Consider the following 14,529-nt stretch of genomic DNA (forward strand, 5'->3'; position numbering starts at 1 on the left):
TTTATCGCCGTTTTCCTTCTTGCGTTTCGCCTCCCGCCCCGGAGCGGGGCAGTAAATCTCCCGCGCTTTCTCGCCGCTTCCATTTTATGGCCCTGCAGGGCCCGGCGCTTCACGTCTGATTTCCTAATATATTAACGAGCGCTCGAACGCTTGTTTTCCCTCCCAAAGTCGTATTTCTCGGCAATTGTTTGTCATTAATGCCTGTTCCTTTGCTGTTCCAGAGATTTTTTTAGATGGTGGCGGGAAACGACCCGCGGGGGCTTGAAAAAAATCATAAACTGGGGCTGCCTCCTGAATTTTCAAGTCAAGTCCGACAAATAAAATCTTAAACACAGCTCGACGAGGTGTTCGGTTTTATTTACTGCGATCTCTTTAAGGGAGGGTGCCCCGGGGATGGGGGAGGGGGCTTTATGAACGGCGGCTGGACCTTGGGAGTAGCAACTCGAGGTACAGTCCCTAATTGCTTTGCAAACCTTTGAGCAAGGCCTCGGGAATTATGCGGCTCGGGAGGGCCGTTATTCGGCACGAAAGGGCAAATTGTGCGGCATAACGCAGTACAGTTGGAAGCAGTATTTCTTTACTAGTTTGCCATGTTTACACTTGTTAATACAGCACGGGAAAGGTATCACTTAAGTAATACCAGTTTAACACCTAAATACAGCATCAGAAAGCTGACCAGACTCAACTGGATTACAGAACAGGCAGTAAGAACAAACATGAAACAGCCCAGTAACTTGCCTGTTAATTAAATTGCTTTCTTGAAACAACTGCTAAGTATCCCTGCTTTGTAAAACATAAAAAACACCTCCCACCGTTTTCAGTCGACCCTCTCCAAAAACGGGGACATGCGCTAAATTTCTTGAAATTTGCTGGGACAGCTGGTTAAAAACAGGGACCTTCCTGGCAAAACAGGGACGCCTGGTCACCCTACAAAGGGCCAGCCTCTGTGCGGCAACCTGCGTGAAAGTATTTTTTGGGGTAAATTTAGATCCGTTTGCACAAAAAAAGTTTCTTTAGTAAATCTACAAATTATGCAGATGGTGAGGATTACATTGGAAGGGCAGAAAAAAACATAATTATGCCGAAAACGACGCAGCGTCGCATGATTTGTCCATTTGACTACTGAATAAAGATACCTTTACTTTTATTAACCGGCAAATCACTATTCCTCTGCCCACTGATGGCTTTTCAGCAAAGTTTTTTCAGAAAAAAAAGTAAACAAAAGCTGTTGATTCATTAAAGGTAGGTGCAAAGATTTTCAAAGCACCAGGCAAAATTATGTTTTGCCATTCGAGCACTCCCTGCCTTCCATCGATAACGGCCATTTTTCGAGTTCCTTCATTACATTCTGGTACCCTCTTGTGACCATCAGTGGTGACACCATCAGTTACCAGTGCGGGAGTCAATTCCAAGGGCCCTAGTGGTGTGACATCACTTAATCGGTCTAGGATTGCCAAATAGGCAAAGTAGGCACCAACCTATGGGCCCCACTCCTTTTAGGGGCCCTCAACAATGGATAGAAATAATATTGATTTGATCTTGAAAGAAAATTACAATCAAGTTTTCTTAAATTGTTTCCAAAAGATAGAAAAGAAGAATCAACTCATAAAAACAACATTTTTACATTAAATACTCTACAGAGAAAATACTGTATTAATGTAATGTACCCATTAACAACGTAAAGTACATAAACCAGAGACATCAGATTCACATAGCAGTTTATCTTTTAAAAGCTCATCTTCTGGCAGCCGTAAAAAAAATCTGGTGCGTTGGGTATTAGGAGATAATTTGCGAGGGGGCCTCCGAAATTTCGACTACCTATGGGCCTCCACAGGGTTTTATCCGGCACTGCACTTCATGTGATTAAAGCGTGCTCTGAAGGTGTGACATGTCCCCTTGGCACTCATATTCCCCCACACTATTCCATTGTATTGGGGTTTCTAGAGCGCGTGGCTACCCAGAGGTTTGGTGGCTGTTGGTGAAGCTCTGACTGCGGTTCTCAGCAGCCAGGAATGGAAATGGTCTCTAATGTACGCCGCGGAACATGCAGACTCCCTGTTGCACACACTTGCATTGCAGTTGGCATGCTGTTCCTTCTGCGGTTTGCAAAAAGAACGAACTGACAGGCGCGTTGCAGTATTCAGCAGCTGGGAATTTCGGATGACAAACAGATTTCAATATACAAGTTGGCCTGGTGTTGAATTTTTTATGTGTCCCAGTTTTTGACGGTGTGCGAGAGGGCTAGGGGAGGGAAGAATTTTTAGATCAGCTAATGGGGAATGCATGTTATCTCCCTTTAAATCTGTTTGTCGTGTACAAATGTCTACATCCTGTGAAATTCACCTGGTCGCCAGTGTAGTGTCCTGATGGACACGTCACAGCTCATCCCCTCCTTGGTGGCTGTACGCACCCTAACTCCACACTCATCCACCACAGGCATCACTAGTCAGATGACCCTGACAATAAAAGAGGCAGTGAGCATGTGACCTGGGACCAGTTATGTACCCTTGCATCTAATGTTTGTGCCAGTCTCAGGATGCGAGTCTAGGACACACAATGCCACAGGCCCATGCCCCGAAATTCGAATTTAAGATGGTCTTTTTCATGTTTTTCCTGCAATGCGTGGAGATCAAGGACTTGTTCAACACAACGATTCCGCTAAACTGGTCTGGTAGTGCATTAGTGCTCCACATCCTGTCCTCATGTACAAGGAACCTGAGCGAATAGTGTCTTCGTGTACAAGGAACCAAAGTCAATCAATCAATCAGTAGATTTTTAGAGTGCTACTTGTGACCCGTGAGGGTATCCAGGCGCTGTGATTATGTTCACCCCCTCACTGTTGTGCAAAAGTCATCGGTGTTTCCATGTGCAAGGGTCTTGAACGACTGTGTCCAAATCCTTGCTCTTGTAATTGTGAATGTGTTTATATAGAGCTTACAACCCCTGATGTGGCATTGAAACGCTTTTTTGGCGCTGTGTATGCACCAGTGCTAGAATGACAACCCCCCAACCCCCCACCCCCCATATGCTCAGCCTCCATCTTCAGAGCAGGACGCACCGCTGTACTAGAGCACTAGGGGGCAGATGTATGAAGCGTTTTTTTTGTCGCAAACGCTGCAAATCGCAAAATAGCAGCGTTTGCGACAAAAAAACGGGAAATGCGATGTATGAAAAAATCGCATCGCAAAATTAAGGAATCGCAAAATTTGCGATTCCTTACTTTTGCGCTACCATTTAAGGAATCGCAAAAAAAGATTCCTTAAATGGTATGTAAGAAACAAGAAAGTTTTGCGAATTCACACAAAGAAATCGCAAATTACCACCAACTTGTAGTTGGTGGTAATTTGCAAATTCTTTTACAAATGCATTTTTTGCAATTTGTAAAGGTGGCATGTGACGCTCTTACATGCCCTTAGGGCATGTATGTACACCATATACGCACACATGTCAATTTCAGGGGTGCAGCAGGGTGTCCTTAAGACACCCTTGCACCCTTGAAATTATTCTCGATTTGCGATTAGCAAATTGCGAATTGCAAATTGCGAATAATTTCCCATTCCTTCCTATGGGCCTCCTGGCTCATAGAAATGAATGGGAAATTATTCCTTAATTGCGATTAGCAATTTGCTAATCGCAATTAAGGAATTTTAAGAAATCGCTAAAAAATAGCGAATTTCTACATACATACCATTTTGCAATTCTCAAATAGCGATTCCTTAAAAAATAGCTATTTGAGATTCGCAAAAGGGTATATTGATACATCTGGCCCTAGATCTCAGTGGGCCACTGCATCCTGGTATGTCCAGGATTCATTGTTGTGATCAGGTGGAAGGAATCCATTAGGTCCCTGTACCCAGCTATTTGCTGTAGTATAGAACCATCCCTGTGTTACTGCCTGCGGAACTTCCTGGTTCTCTGTATCCAGCTCCTGCTGTGGAACAGTGAAATCACCGAGATGCTGTAAGCGGGTCCCCAGATCATCACATCCAGTCAGGACCTTCTAGTAATGTAGTTAGATACCCTGGGTCACTGTACCTCCTCCTCTCCCACACCCCCAGGGTGTGGCAGAACCATCTTTAAATCAATGTTCTAGGGCAATGTCAGGGGCTTCTACTTCCTAGGGCAGACAAGGTCTTTACCAGGATTTAGGCTTGCCTCATCTCAGTGACACAAATTTTCTCACAAGTCACCAGACCATCTTGCCTTTGTTTGGAAGTGTTTGGTGGAACTTTCAGGTTTCCCTGAGGTGACTAAAGGATGAACGTAAAGACCTGAAACAACTAAGTTACAAACAGTCTCAAGGCCTCGCAGCACCATCCGCGAAGGTTCCATGATCCAGGGTCAAACATCGACAGAGGCACCAGGGGACGTAGGACTGCAGCTAATTAGGTTAATGAGAGATGTAAATTGGGTATAAAGAGATTGGTGCATAACCAGACTCAGGTGGTCTACAAGCTTAGGCCAACCAACAGACTAAAAACCATTGGAGTATCAAGAACAAACATAACAAAGTCCCACAATTCTGGGCTTACAAACTAGCCGAGATGCCTGTAGACCTCCCACTGCGCTGGGGGGGAAAGTCCAGTGTGAACAAATCAATTGCGAGGGCATCTGAAAATCTACAGCTTTGAAAACACCAGGACCTGTAGCTAACCAAACCACTGAGGAGTCAACTGGAGAAACCCAACACTGGAATGGGAAGGTCCAACATCCCGGGCCATTCAACCAGGGCCCAGGGCTGGTGGATTCTCTGCTGACATGAAACAATAAAATATGAAGGGCCTGTAATTATCAGCCAAACTACTCACTAATGGGATGGTACCTGGAGCCCCAAAGCAAAGACCAGCAGACCTAGCCAACTAACTCATCGACACTTTACCCACAGAGCAGTACTGAATTAAACCCTGTGGAGGCCACTAGGCAGTCGAGATTTCTGGCCCCCTCCCGCAAATTATTCCCTTATACCCAATGCATCGGATTTATTTTACAACCTGACAGCTGCCAGAAGATGAGCTTTTAAGAGACAAACTGTTAGGTGAATCTGATGTCTCTGAGTTATGTACTTTAAGTTTTAAATGAATACATTACATTAATACAGTATTTTCTCTATAGAGTCTTTAATGTAAAGTTTTTGTTTGAGTTGATTAATTTTTTTCTATCTTTTGGAAATAATATTTAGCACAGCTTGATGGTAATTTTCTTTCAAGATCAAATCAATATTATTTTGATCCATTGTCGCGGGCCCGTAAAAGGAGTGAGGACCATAGGCTGGTGCCTTCTTTGCCTATTTGGTAATCCGGAACTGCCACCGAGGCTCATTTGAAGCCCTCAAACTGGGGCACTACAGAGTTCTATACTCCTAGGACAACCAATCACAGAGACACGCTCTGAAGATCTCCATGAGAAGAGAAAGTGGTACATATCTGACCAACCATCGGAGACCCAACTGATGACATCAAACCATGAAGTTAGGTGGTGTGACAATCATAGGCCGCTCTATCCACCTCGATGCCATCTGATGACCTCAAACCAGGACATGGAAAAGTGCCCAAATCCGGAGTCAGCAGAACTACTCTGAGGCTGAGAAAAGTCAAAATGCTGTGATGCAGGGCTCTGGGATTATGGTCTAATCAACCCATTAACATGCAATATGGAAGCTTCCAAATATGATTTGTGATGGTCTGTGGGCTTGCAAGACATTTTATACCAAGGAAGTACCTGTTGGCTTGTGTACCGAAGACCCCAATGACAGCTGGTCGGCCGTTGACCTGTAGGATGTCTGTGACCGACTGCAAGACATCGAAATAGAAGAAGGAGTCTCCCGGCACGGAGCAGTTGAGGCGAGCCTTTTGGAAAGACGTCCAGTACTTCTCCAGCACCCTGGGCGAGCCTCCCATGTCATTCTTACAGACTCGCGCCACGCGGGAGAAAATGACCTGCAAGATTAGAGCAATGGAGAAGAAGGAAAGGTGGATTGCGTTAGGTGGAGAGAGAATGGGATGCATAGGAAGAGAGGATGAAAAGAAAGAAGAAAAGAAAGAAGGAAAGAGAAAGAAGGAAAGAAAGATAGAAAAACAAGGAAAGAGAGAAAAAAAGGAGAGAAAGAAAGAAAGAGATAGAAAAACAAGGAAAGAGAGAAAGAAAGAAGGAGAGAAAGAAAGAGAAAGGAAGAAAGAAAGAAGGAAGGAAAGGAAAGGAAAGAAAGAAGGAAGGAAAAGAAAGAAAGAAAGACGAAGAGCAGGGAAAATGGTAGGGTTAAGGCTGCATTGCTGCTCAATGTTTGAATTGCTCAACATGCCCTAGCCAGAACTGAAATTACGTAATTTCATAAATAATCAAAACATTTTATTGCTTGAAAAGAGCTAAAGTAAAGATATACTTGGAAAATCTGAAAAAAGCGAGCATCAGTACGCGTGGGGAATAGAAAACTGGAATTAGACTTGCAGGAGTCTATAAATCTGCCCAGAAGCAAATTGGAGTGCTGCAATGCAGTGCTCCAAGTGGAAAATATTAAAATTGATATTTTGGGTACCAATGTCTAAATGGGTTGCTTTTTTTGCATTGGTGATGCGCCCCGTATGCGCATAACTGCTGTTTGAAGGGATCTGGTGCTAGAATCAGCACACTGCCGCTGGAGGTCTCTAGCAAAAGATCTCATGTCCTACCTTTCCCAGGGTGGTGTACTCCATGGAGATTTCCCGGAAGAAGAAATACACGTGGTTCCCAAACTCGACAGCATGAAGAAAGTGGGGCTCTGTGGGGACACAACAGAAGGTGAAGTTGAGTTGTGGAACAGGCACAGAATAATGCAAGAGAATTTAGGAAAGTGACACAAGCACTGTAGACAGAGTGGGCAGAAGGGATCCTGGAACCACCTAAATCGTTAAAAAAAAGCGAACGGTGGTAAAGTCTGCAATACTGGCAGACCGCGACACTTGCAGAACAGGTCCATTATGGACACTCGCTTTGTGAGAGACGGGTGAAGGCATGAGTGAAACATTAAATATATAGCAGGCACCAGATGGATAGTGGAGGTGAGTTTACGGAAACCCACAGATCCCGGGTACGAGGATCAAGATGATTAAAAAAACTCATGCAGACTAAGGGCCTTATTAAGAGTTTGTCGGTGTGGGAGAGGGACCGCCTGGCTCTCGCCAGGCCGGACTGGCCGTTGCGGGCACCGGGATATCCCACGGTCGGCCGCATGGGTGGGGGCCGGTTTTGGGCCCCAGGGGGCCGTTTTTGTTACTGCAAAAACGACCCTGTAACAAAATCGGCCGAAAACCAGCCCTGGTAAAGAGCGCGGTCGCACCCCCAATCGTCCCACCCCTGGGGGGAGGGAGGCGGCCGAGCACTTTGCCAGGGCCGGTTTGGGTTCCCAGTCCGACCCTGGCTCTCGCACCCCCAAACCAATGTTGGAACTGCCTGCTAGATCAGGAGTTTTCTCCTGTCTGGTGGGCGGTTCTTTGGCGTTCCCAGGGGAGTGCCTGCACTGCAATGGGAACATCAAAGACAGTACCCGCACGGCATGGATTGCTCCAGTCCATGCCGTGCAGGTACTGGTGTTCAGGCACACATGGCGGGAGACACTAGGGCTTACTTTGTTACTTTGATACTTTGTTTCCTCACCACCACACTTTTCATGGCAGTCGCACCGTCATTGAAAGTAAGGCATTGAGGAAACTTGCAATATGCTTGGCGAGCCGCAGTGGCCCGGTCAAACATATTGCTGCCTCAATACCGCCGCACAGATGTCTGATGGTTGCGATGATCAGAGGTCATAATGGGGCAGTCGGAAGAAGGCCATCAGTGCGCCCCCGCAAGTCTAGCATCCGTGGACCACCGGACTCATAATAAAGCCCTAAATCATATATGACATGAGTTAATGTGGAAACAGACATATTGTCAAGCAGAGAACAGAGGTAAATTCTGGAATACCTGCAGACCACAACACAAGCACCGATTAATTCTGAAAAAAACAAAGTGCCTCAGACGGAAAGAAAATACTGGAAACAAACGGAGACTACAAAAATCACAAAGGACACAGATAAAGTGTGTACTTACCAGTGACGGCTGGTGCAGGTACGAGCGGTGAGATGGGGGGTAGGGAGGTCAACAGACGACAAGGGAAAATAAAATTAAAAAACGGGAAATCACTTACCTTGCGCTTGCCGCATCGCTGAGTCAGCGATGCGGTGAGTGCAAGGTAAGTGTTCTTACCTGCACCATTTTCCAGTGGTATTTACAAGTAGACTGTGGGTTACATGACATAAGTTTAAACCAAGGCTGGGCTGCCATGCAAGACAAGGAGACTACAAAATGCACAAAGGACACAGAAAAAAGTGTGTATTTTCAAGCAGACTGTGGGTTACATGACAAGTGGAAACCAAGGTTGGGCTGCCCTGAAACAAGATCCTGGAGTGTTTGGCCACACCTGCTGGCTATGTAAGGCTCAAGAACTTGAAGCACCGCCCCTTTACAGCACTCTTCCACTGCAGACTTCCTCCACTATCACTCACTTTCGATTGGACTTCCCTGCCATACATACATCAGTTTCCATAGCATACTCTTCTCAACCACGGCTGCCCCTTTTTACTCTTTCTTCCCTGTCTCGACCTCCCCTCTTGCACCTGCCAATCACTCACCTCGTAACCATTTGGAGTCATACTTGACAGTCCTCAACACCGGGCTTTTTTCTCCCAAACTGCGGTAAATCACAGCATCGCTGGCTTGGAAATCAGCCACAGTGGCGGAGTAGAGGTTTCCATCTGCAGACAAAAAAGGCACAGAGAGAAGTCAGTGGCACGCATGGGGTAAGAGGGCTCATGAGACGGTGGGTGGAAGGGATTCCTTGGGTCATAGGATAGTAGCCAAGAGTGCAAAAAAACATTCAGTGAAGGTATCAAAAGGTGTTGGGCGTACAGTATATTTGGTGTGAGCATCTTTGAAGCCGTGAGCATGATGACAGTGACTTATTATAGCCTTATAGTTTGCTGGGCTATACCGGTTCTTAAAGGTACAGAACCAGAGATTCAGCCCTGAGCCGCAGGCGAGGCCTATAATGAGGATCAGGGCATTTAACAACAGGTATAGCCCAAGGCAGAAGTGCTATAAGGCTGTTCGAACATTCCACCCACTGAAAGGTAGAATGTTCTAAATTAAAAAGGGAGAAACAGAAAGACAAAGATTGGAATGTTGGAGCTCCGGCTTATACCGGCCATTATAAGCCACTTATTTGTCTTCAATGGAGCTCTCAGCATTCCAATGTTCTAATACGTTATGTTTATCCGAGCATCTACATTTAGGTCGATCAAGTAAAATATCGTCTGAGGGCAGTGGGGGTTTAGGGCTAAAGAGAATTTAGGAATTCTAGCAACAAGCGGCCTTGATATCAATCCACCAAAATGCCTAGAATAACGGAAGTGACATCATGCTCCCTGTGACATCACTGGATTGACACCTTGTCCCAACCATAGCCTATCAACAACCCCCACGGTTTCTATTGCCGGCAAAGGGAAGAGTTGTGGCAGTGAGTGTCAACTACAGAAAGTGAAGATGGCTTTTGGTGTCCTGTTTACTTATTGCCCTGGGATAGCGAGGGTGGTGTCAAGTACACCAAAGAGCAAACCAGGAGTAGACAACGCTGCAACGAACGCTAATGTCCTTACAAGTTGGTGTGTCTAAAACGAGCAGCGGGTCGTTTCAGTTGGTCAAATATTGACGCATGCCTAGCCTGCGGCTCTTGATCGGCTTGTCACACTGGCCTTTAAGGTAACACCAACCAATCATGAACTCTCTCTCTAGGCAAGCAATGCCTCTAGAAAGAAACCATTCAAGAGTATTCAAATGTAACGCACGCAGTTACACAGAAAGCAGTGCGTAACGCGAAACGATGGGCCCACCCAGCAAAATGTTATAAAGGACCCTTTAGTCCCCCATATCTCACAGATATTCATTGGCTTTGGGCTGCGTGGCTCTCTGACGGTTTGGGAGTTCCCTGGAAGGTTTAGCCTCCGGGCTCAGGGTGCTGCAGGGGCTTGCGTTACGCCACCTACATAAAGGCCAGCATGGATAGCTCCAACCGAGCTGGTTTGCTGTCTGTACAAAGTTATTTTTTCTGCTCTTCTACTCTTTTCCAGACATGCTCAACCTCGCTTCGACATCTCCGCATCTGGCATCCTTCTGTGCCCAGGTGTTAGTGGGCACTTCAGAAGGGAAAACAAAGGAGCACACAGATTAATTCACGTGGGTGTAGGACAGAACACTGCTGCTCCAGTGTCCAAATCTGCGCCTGGATTTATAAAGTAAAAGCCACGGCCCTGCGTCCTGCGGGGTCCCTCACGCTGAATCACCCTGTGCATGTCACAAACTCACATTTAAATTGAACCAGGGTCACAACGGCGGGGTAGCTACTCTGCGGCAATGCTTCAAGTGCTTAATTTGTAAAAGACTAAGTGCCAAGGCCCTCATCAGGAGACCACAATAGCTTGCACCACCCATTGTCCCCGACAGTACCAACACAACTATTAACCATCACACTCCTACAAGTGAGACAATTCAAACTATTCCAGGCCCCCAAAGCTATAAGAACGGGTTTTGTGCCATGTATTTGTAGTTTTTATGTACATGAACTAATAAACAACTGTTATTGTGCTCAGCTCCAAAGTACATAAATAGTGCCACCATGTGGCAGGATGTCATAAGAGCTGATGTTGACAATTAAGTGCAGGTGCTGAGCACCCGAAACCACCAGCTCAAATTAACCACTGAATGCTTCCCATTTTGAACAAGGCTACAGAAACCTATTCATTTTGGTTTAGTAATGCCTGGGGCCAGGCAGGTTGGTACTCTGAGGAAGGCGTGGCCCAGCCTCTCTTTCGAGATAGGTCTTCCAACCATCAATAAGGGCGGGAATTCTGAAGGTTCAGCAGCTTTTATTTAAGGAGAGCTTTAGGGATGCAGTGCAGCTTTGTGCGGCTGGTGGCCGATGGGCAAGGGGAGATAAACATTCATTGTCTGTTAGTGTGGCACAATCAGCCAAAGTACTGACTGTTCATTTTTCCCACCTCCGCAGGACTATGGACGTCAAGTTGCAAAAATGCCAGGGGAAACAGAAGTGACATCACACACATTTTAACTGGAAACGACGTCACAGAGTTGATTGTCACACCAATAGCTTCCTATTTGCAGCCGAGAGGCTGGGGGCGAGGTAAATGGTTGAACTCAGAAACCTGTTCCTTTCTGTTTATGTCTCTGCCTTCATGCCACCTAGGACCAGTGGTAGCAAGAGCAGTGCCAGGGGTAACAAAGAACAAACCATTGGCACGAAAAAATGACGTCCATTCCTAGCAAGAACAGATGATTGGCTCCAAGGACATGCTAACCTGCAGGCAAGTACAACAAGATGATGGTTGGAGCACTGAAACCCTTCAACCACACACCCCCAGTCAAAAGATCTGGGTTGAATCCATTGTTCTTTTGCTCACTAAGCCACACCAGTTTGGGACTGCAGGCATGGGGTACATAGATGTCATCAGCGAGGACTTAGCACACTGAGCTACTTTCGACTTTATCGCGATGTCCAGCCCAATGTGTGAGTGCAGTCCAGCTCATGCAGCCGACATCTGTGAGCCATTGGCTACTATGAGGATGCAGAATTTGGGGGGGGGTGATTGTTGAGGGGTACAGTCACGGCGCTCTTATCAGCCCCAGTTTCCTACAGGAGAATACGAAGTTGGTAGGTCTACCAGGAGCTAGTGAAGGAAAGGCTGAAGGTCAGCCATGAGTGAGGGGAATGGTGTGGACTCCGGAAGGCAGCAGAACAGGTCTCTTGCCAAATCAGGCCATGACCAACCCAAAGCCAAATAAGGGGCTCTCTGTAAGACATGCACTGACCGGCGTAAGAAAGCAGTAGGTATCATGTGACAAAAGTGTGTTCAAGTTGAAATCATTAAGTTAACAAGCACTGGCACAGCAAAAAGGTCTTGATTTCCACATCCTCGTTCACTTGTGGTATTGGCTTTGTCAGATCTTGTACATTTCTGTGGCAAGCATTGGTAAATGCAATAGTGATGCCAAGCATCTTGGAATGTTATTTTCTATACTTGGGGAATCCTATCAGTGGGTCCTGCTCCCATTAATGCATCTCCAGAGGCCTTAGAAAGAATTTTACACTATGTATGAGGAGAGACAGGGGTAGAGCCGGTAAAGCGACCCACAAGGTACACAGGTATAGCCAGGGCCAGTGAAATTAAGAGGCAGGGGAAGGTCAAATTATGTGGCACGGGTGAGTAAATTATGTAGACAGAAAAGACAAATTATGCGGCGTAAAGCAGCACATTTTGTGATAGTATTAATTATTTTGATATTTTTACACTGTCTGAGCATTGGTTGCACCTCATTAGTACCAGTTTAACACCCTAATATATCGATAAGCAACAGAAAGGTGACCAGTCAACCTTTGCAATGGACCTTCTACTGCGCAGCAACACGTGCAGCTGCATTTGCAGCTGCATTTTTAGTAACTTTTGAACCATTAGAGCTAGAAACAATTGTTTTGTTAAAATCTGCAGATTATGCCGCAGGTGATGGATTATGTGGCGAATGCGGCAAATCTATACCTATGTGAAAACCGCAGCAGCCGCACAATCCCATAATTCTAGTGACCTTGGGTATGGTATACAACCTTCTGAGCCCAATTGCTTTTTTGAGGTTTGAGGGGGCTAAGTTGAAAAAAGTGTCATGGATGGACAGCAAAAACGAAGCCTTACTCTCATGTGAAAGGCGCAATGTACACAAAGTGGGATACGGCCATCATAGCTGACAGGTTCAAATAGCGCGTCCCGTTTAAGAACTCATCTTAGAATCCATTAGAGGGAAGTAAGCGAGGCAGGTAATGGGCAAAACGTTTTCGCAGCAGCTCTCCGCCAGCGCTGCAGAATGCACGGGTTGCCAAATGCCAAAGCTGCATAGTCTTGATTCCAGCACATACCTTCCTTCTCCCACCCTACACTCCCTGTCTCGTTATCTCACTGTTGCAGGTTCTTTTTCATCCATGCTGGTTGTTCATTTTTCTATCTTTCGCTTCCTCCTCCTTTCTCCCTTTCCTGCCTGCCTCCTTCTCGCTCTGGGTCAAAGCAGGACAATGAAATATAAGTCCTGGTTACCAAAAAGGAGTGCAGATGCCCAGAACTGCAAGCACTAAGCCTGGATTACTCACATTTGAGAAAACAGACTGCATGGTAAGTCCATCTGAAAAATATGTTTATAAATTATTATTATTTTTTTAATAAAGAAGTCATACATTGGGTCAAAGGTGGGCAGAATTTACTACAGTGTACATAATTTCTGTACAGGTCATCATTGATAAACATGACTTTCATACAGACATGGATCAGGATTAGATGATAGTCAGTCTCACATGTATGCAGCTCAAAGGGCCCCATTAGGAGGGCCCTTCCAGTTCCCATAGGGCCCCATCAGAATTATGAGAACTGCAGGAACACTGTAGTTCCACTGCATTCACATGAACCCCACCTTCTGAAAGGGTTAACTACCAAGTGGTAGCTAGGGGATGGGGAGGAAGGAGAAATACCTAGAAAAATTAGGAACCGAATTACAGATTCCTGGTCATTTCCAATTCCCAGTGGGACCCAAAGGATCCCACTCACAACACCTGGTAACTCCACCTCCAGTGGTACGGATGCAAAAATATAGGTATCTCTGTGATCCTCAAGTTATAGGCCATACTTCCCAGCAGGGCCATCTTCACAGCATTATAGGCCCCCGGGCAAAGCAGTGCACTGGGCCCTGCCTACACAACCACTCACAGGAATAAAAATGTTTAACGGAAAATCAGTGTTAAATTATGGTCTGTATGGGGGCCCTATGCTCGCAGGCCCGGACTGGCCGTTGCGGGCACCGGGCAATCCCCCGGTGCGCCGCAAGGGCGGGGGCCGTTTTTGGGCCCTAGGATAGCTGCAAAATCGGCCCTGTAACAAAATCGGCCAAAAACCGGCCCCGGCAAAGAGCTCGGTCGCACCCCCAGGGGGCTGGCCGAGCACTTTGCCAGGGCCGGTTTGGGTTCTCATTCCGGCCCCGTATGCTTGTGGGGCCCCCGGGCAACTGCCCAGCGTGCCCATGCGTTAAGACGCCACTGCACCTGTACTAAGGCACGGTGCCACCTTATTTTTTTTTCAGGGAGCTTTCCTTTGGACAGGAGTAACGATACGTTATGTGTTTGTTATTACCAGCAAACAGTGCCACGTTGTGCTGCTTGGCGTCGAAAGGGCACCGCGCTTGTCCGTTTATTTCCTCGTCTTCCTGCTGCAGGCTGTCGATCTGTTTTGGGGGGTAATCGAAGCAGAATTGACAATTATTACAACTGTAATCTTTTAAAAACTAAACACAATATTCTTCAAAATTCCTTTTTCCACTCCATATTCTAAATTTTCTGTGAATAATGAGACAGGAGAGCTGAGCTGCAGGTAAAGAAGGCTAGATTTACAAAGCGGGTGGAGGCCCGCTGCT

At 46.3% G+C, this 14,529-nt stretch overlaps 1 protein-coding gene across 4 annotated transcripts in view; it reads right to left on the minus strand.

Moving 5' to 3' along the window:
- The window catches only part of SEMA6C (semaphorin 6C), a 313,712-nt gene that overhangs the window by 49,453 nt on the left and 249,730 nt on the right, over window positions 1–14,529 (minus strand). For all 4 annotated transcript variants that reach the window (XM_078670650.1, XM_078670649.1, XM_078670648.1 and 1 more), the window contains 4 exons: window positions 14,250–14,340; window positions 8,646–8,768; window positions 6,666–6,754; window positions 5,719–5,936 (listed from right to left, as the gene is read on the minus strand). In XM_078670650.1, coding sequence (XP_078526776.1) covers window positions 5,719–5,936; window positions 6,666–6,754; window positions 8,646–8,768; window positions 14,250–14,340 — 521 coding nt within the window. The remainder of the gene's footprint in view (window positions 1–5,718; window positions 5,937–6,665; window positions 6,755–8,645; window positions 8,769–14,249; window positions 14,341–14,529) is intronic.

The sequence above is a fragment of the Lissotriton helveticus genome, chromosome 12, assembly GCF_964261635.1.
Source record: "Lissotriton helveticus chromosome 12, aLisHel1.1, whole genome shotgun sequence".
NCBI classification, from domain to species: Eukaryota; Metazoa; Chordata; class Amphibia; order Caudata; family Salamandridae; genus Lissotriton; species Lissotriton helveticus.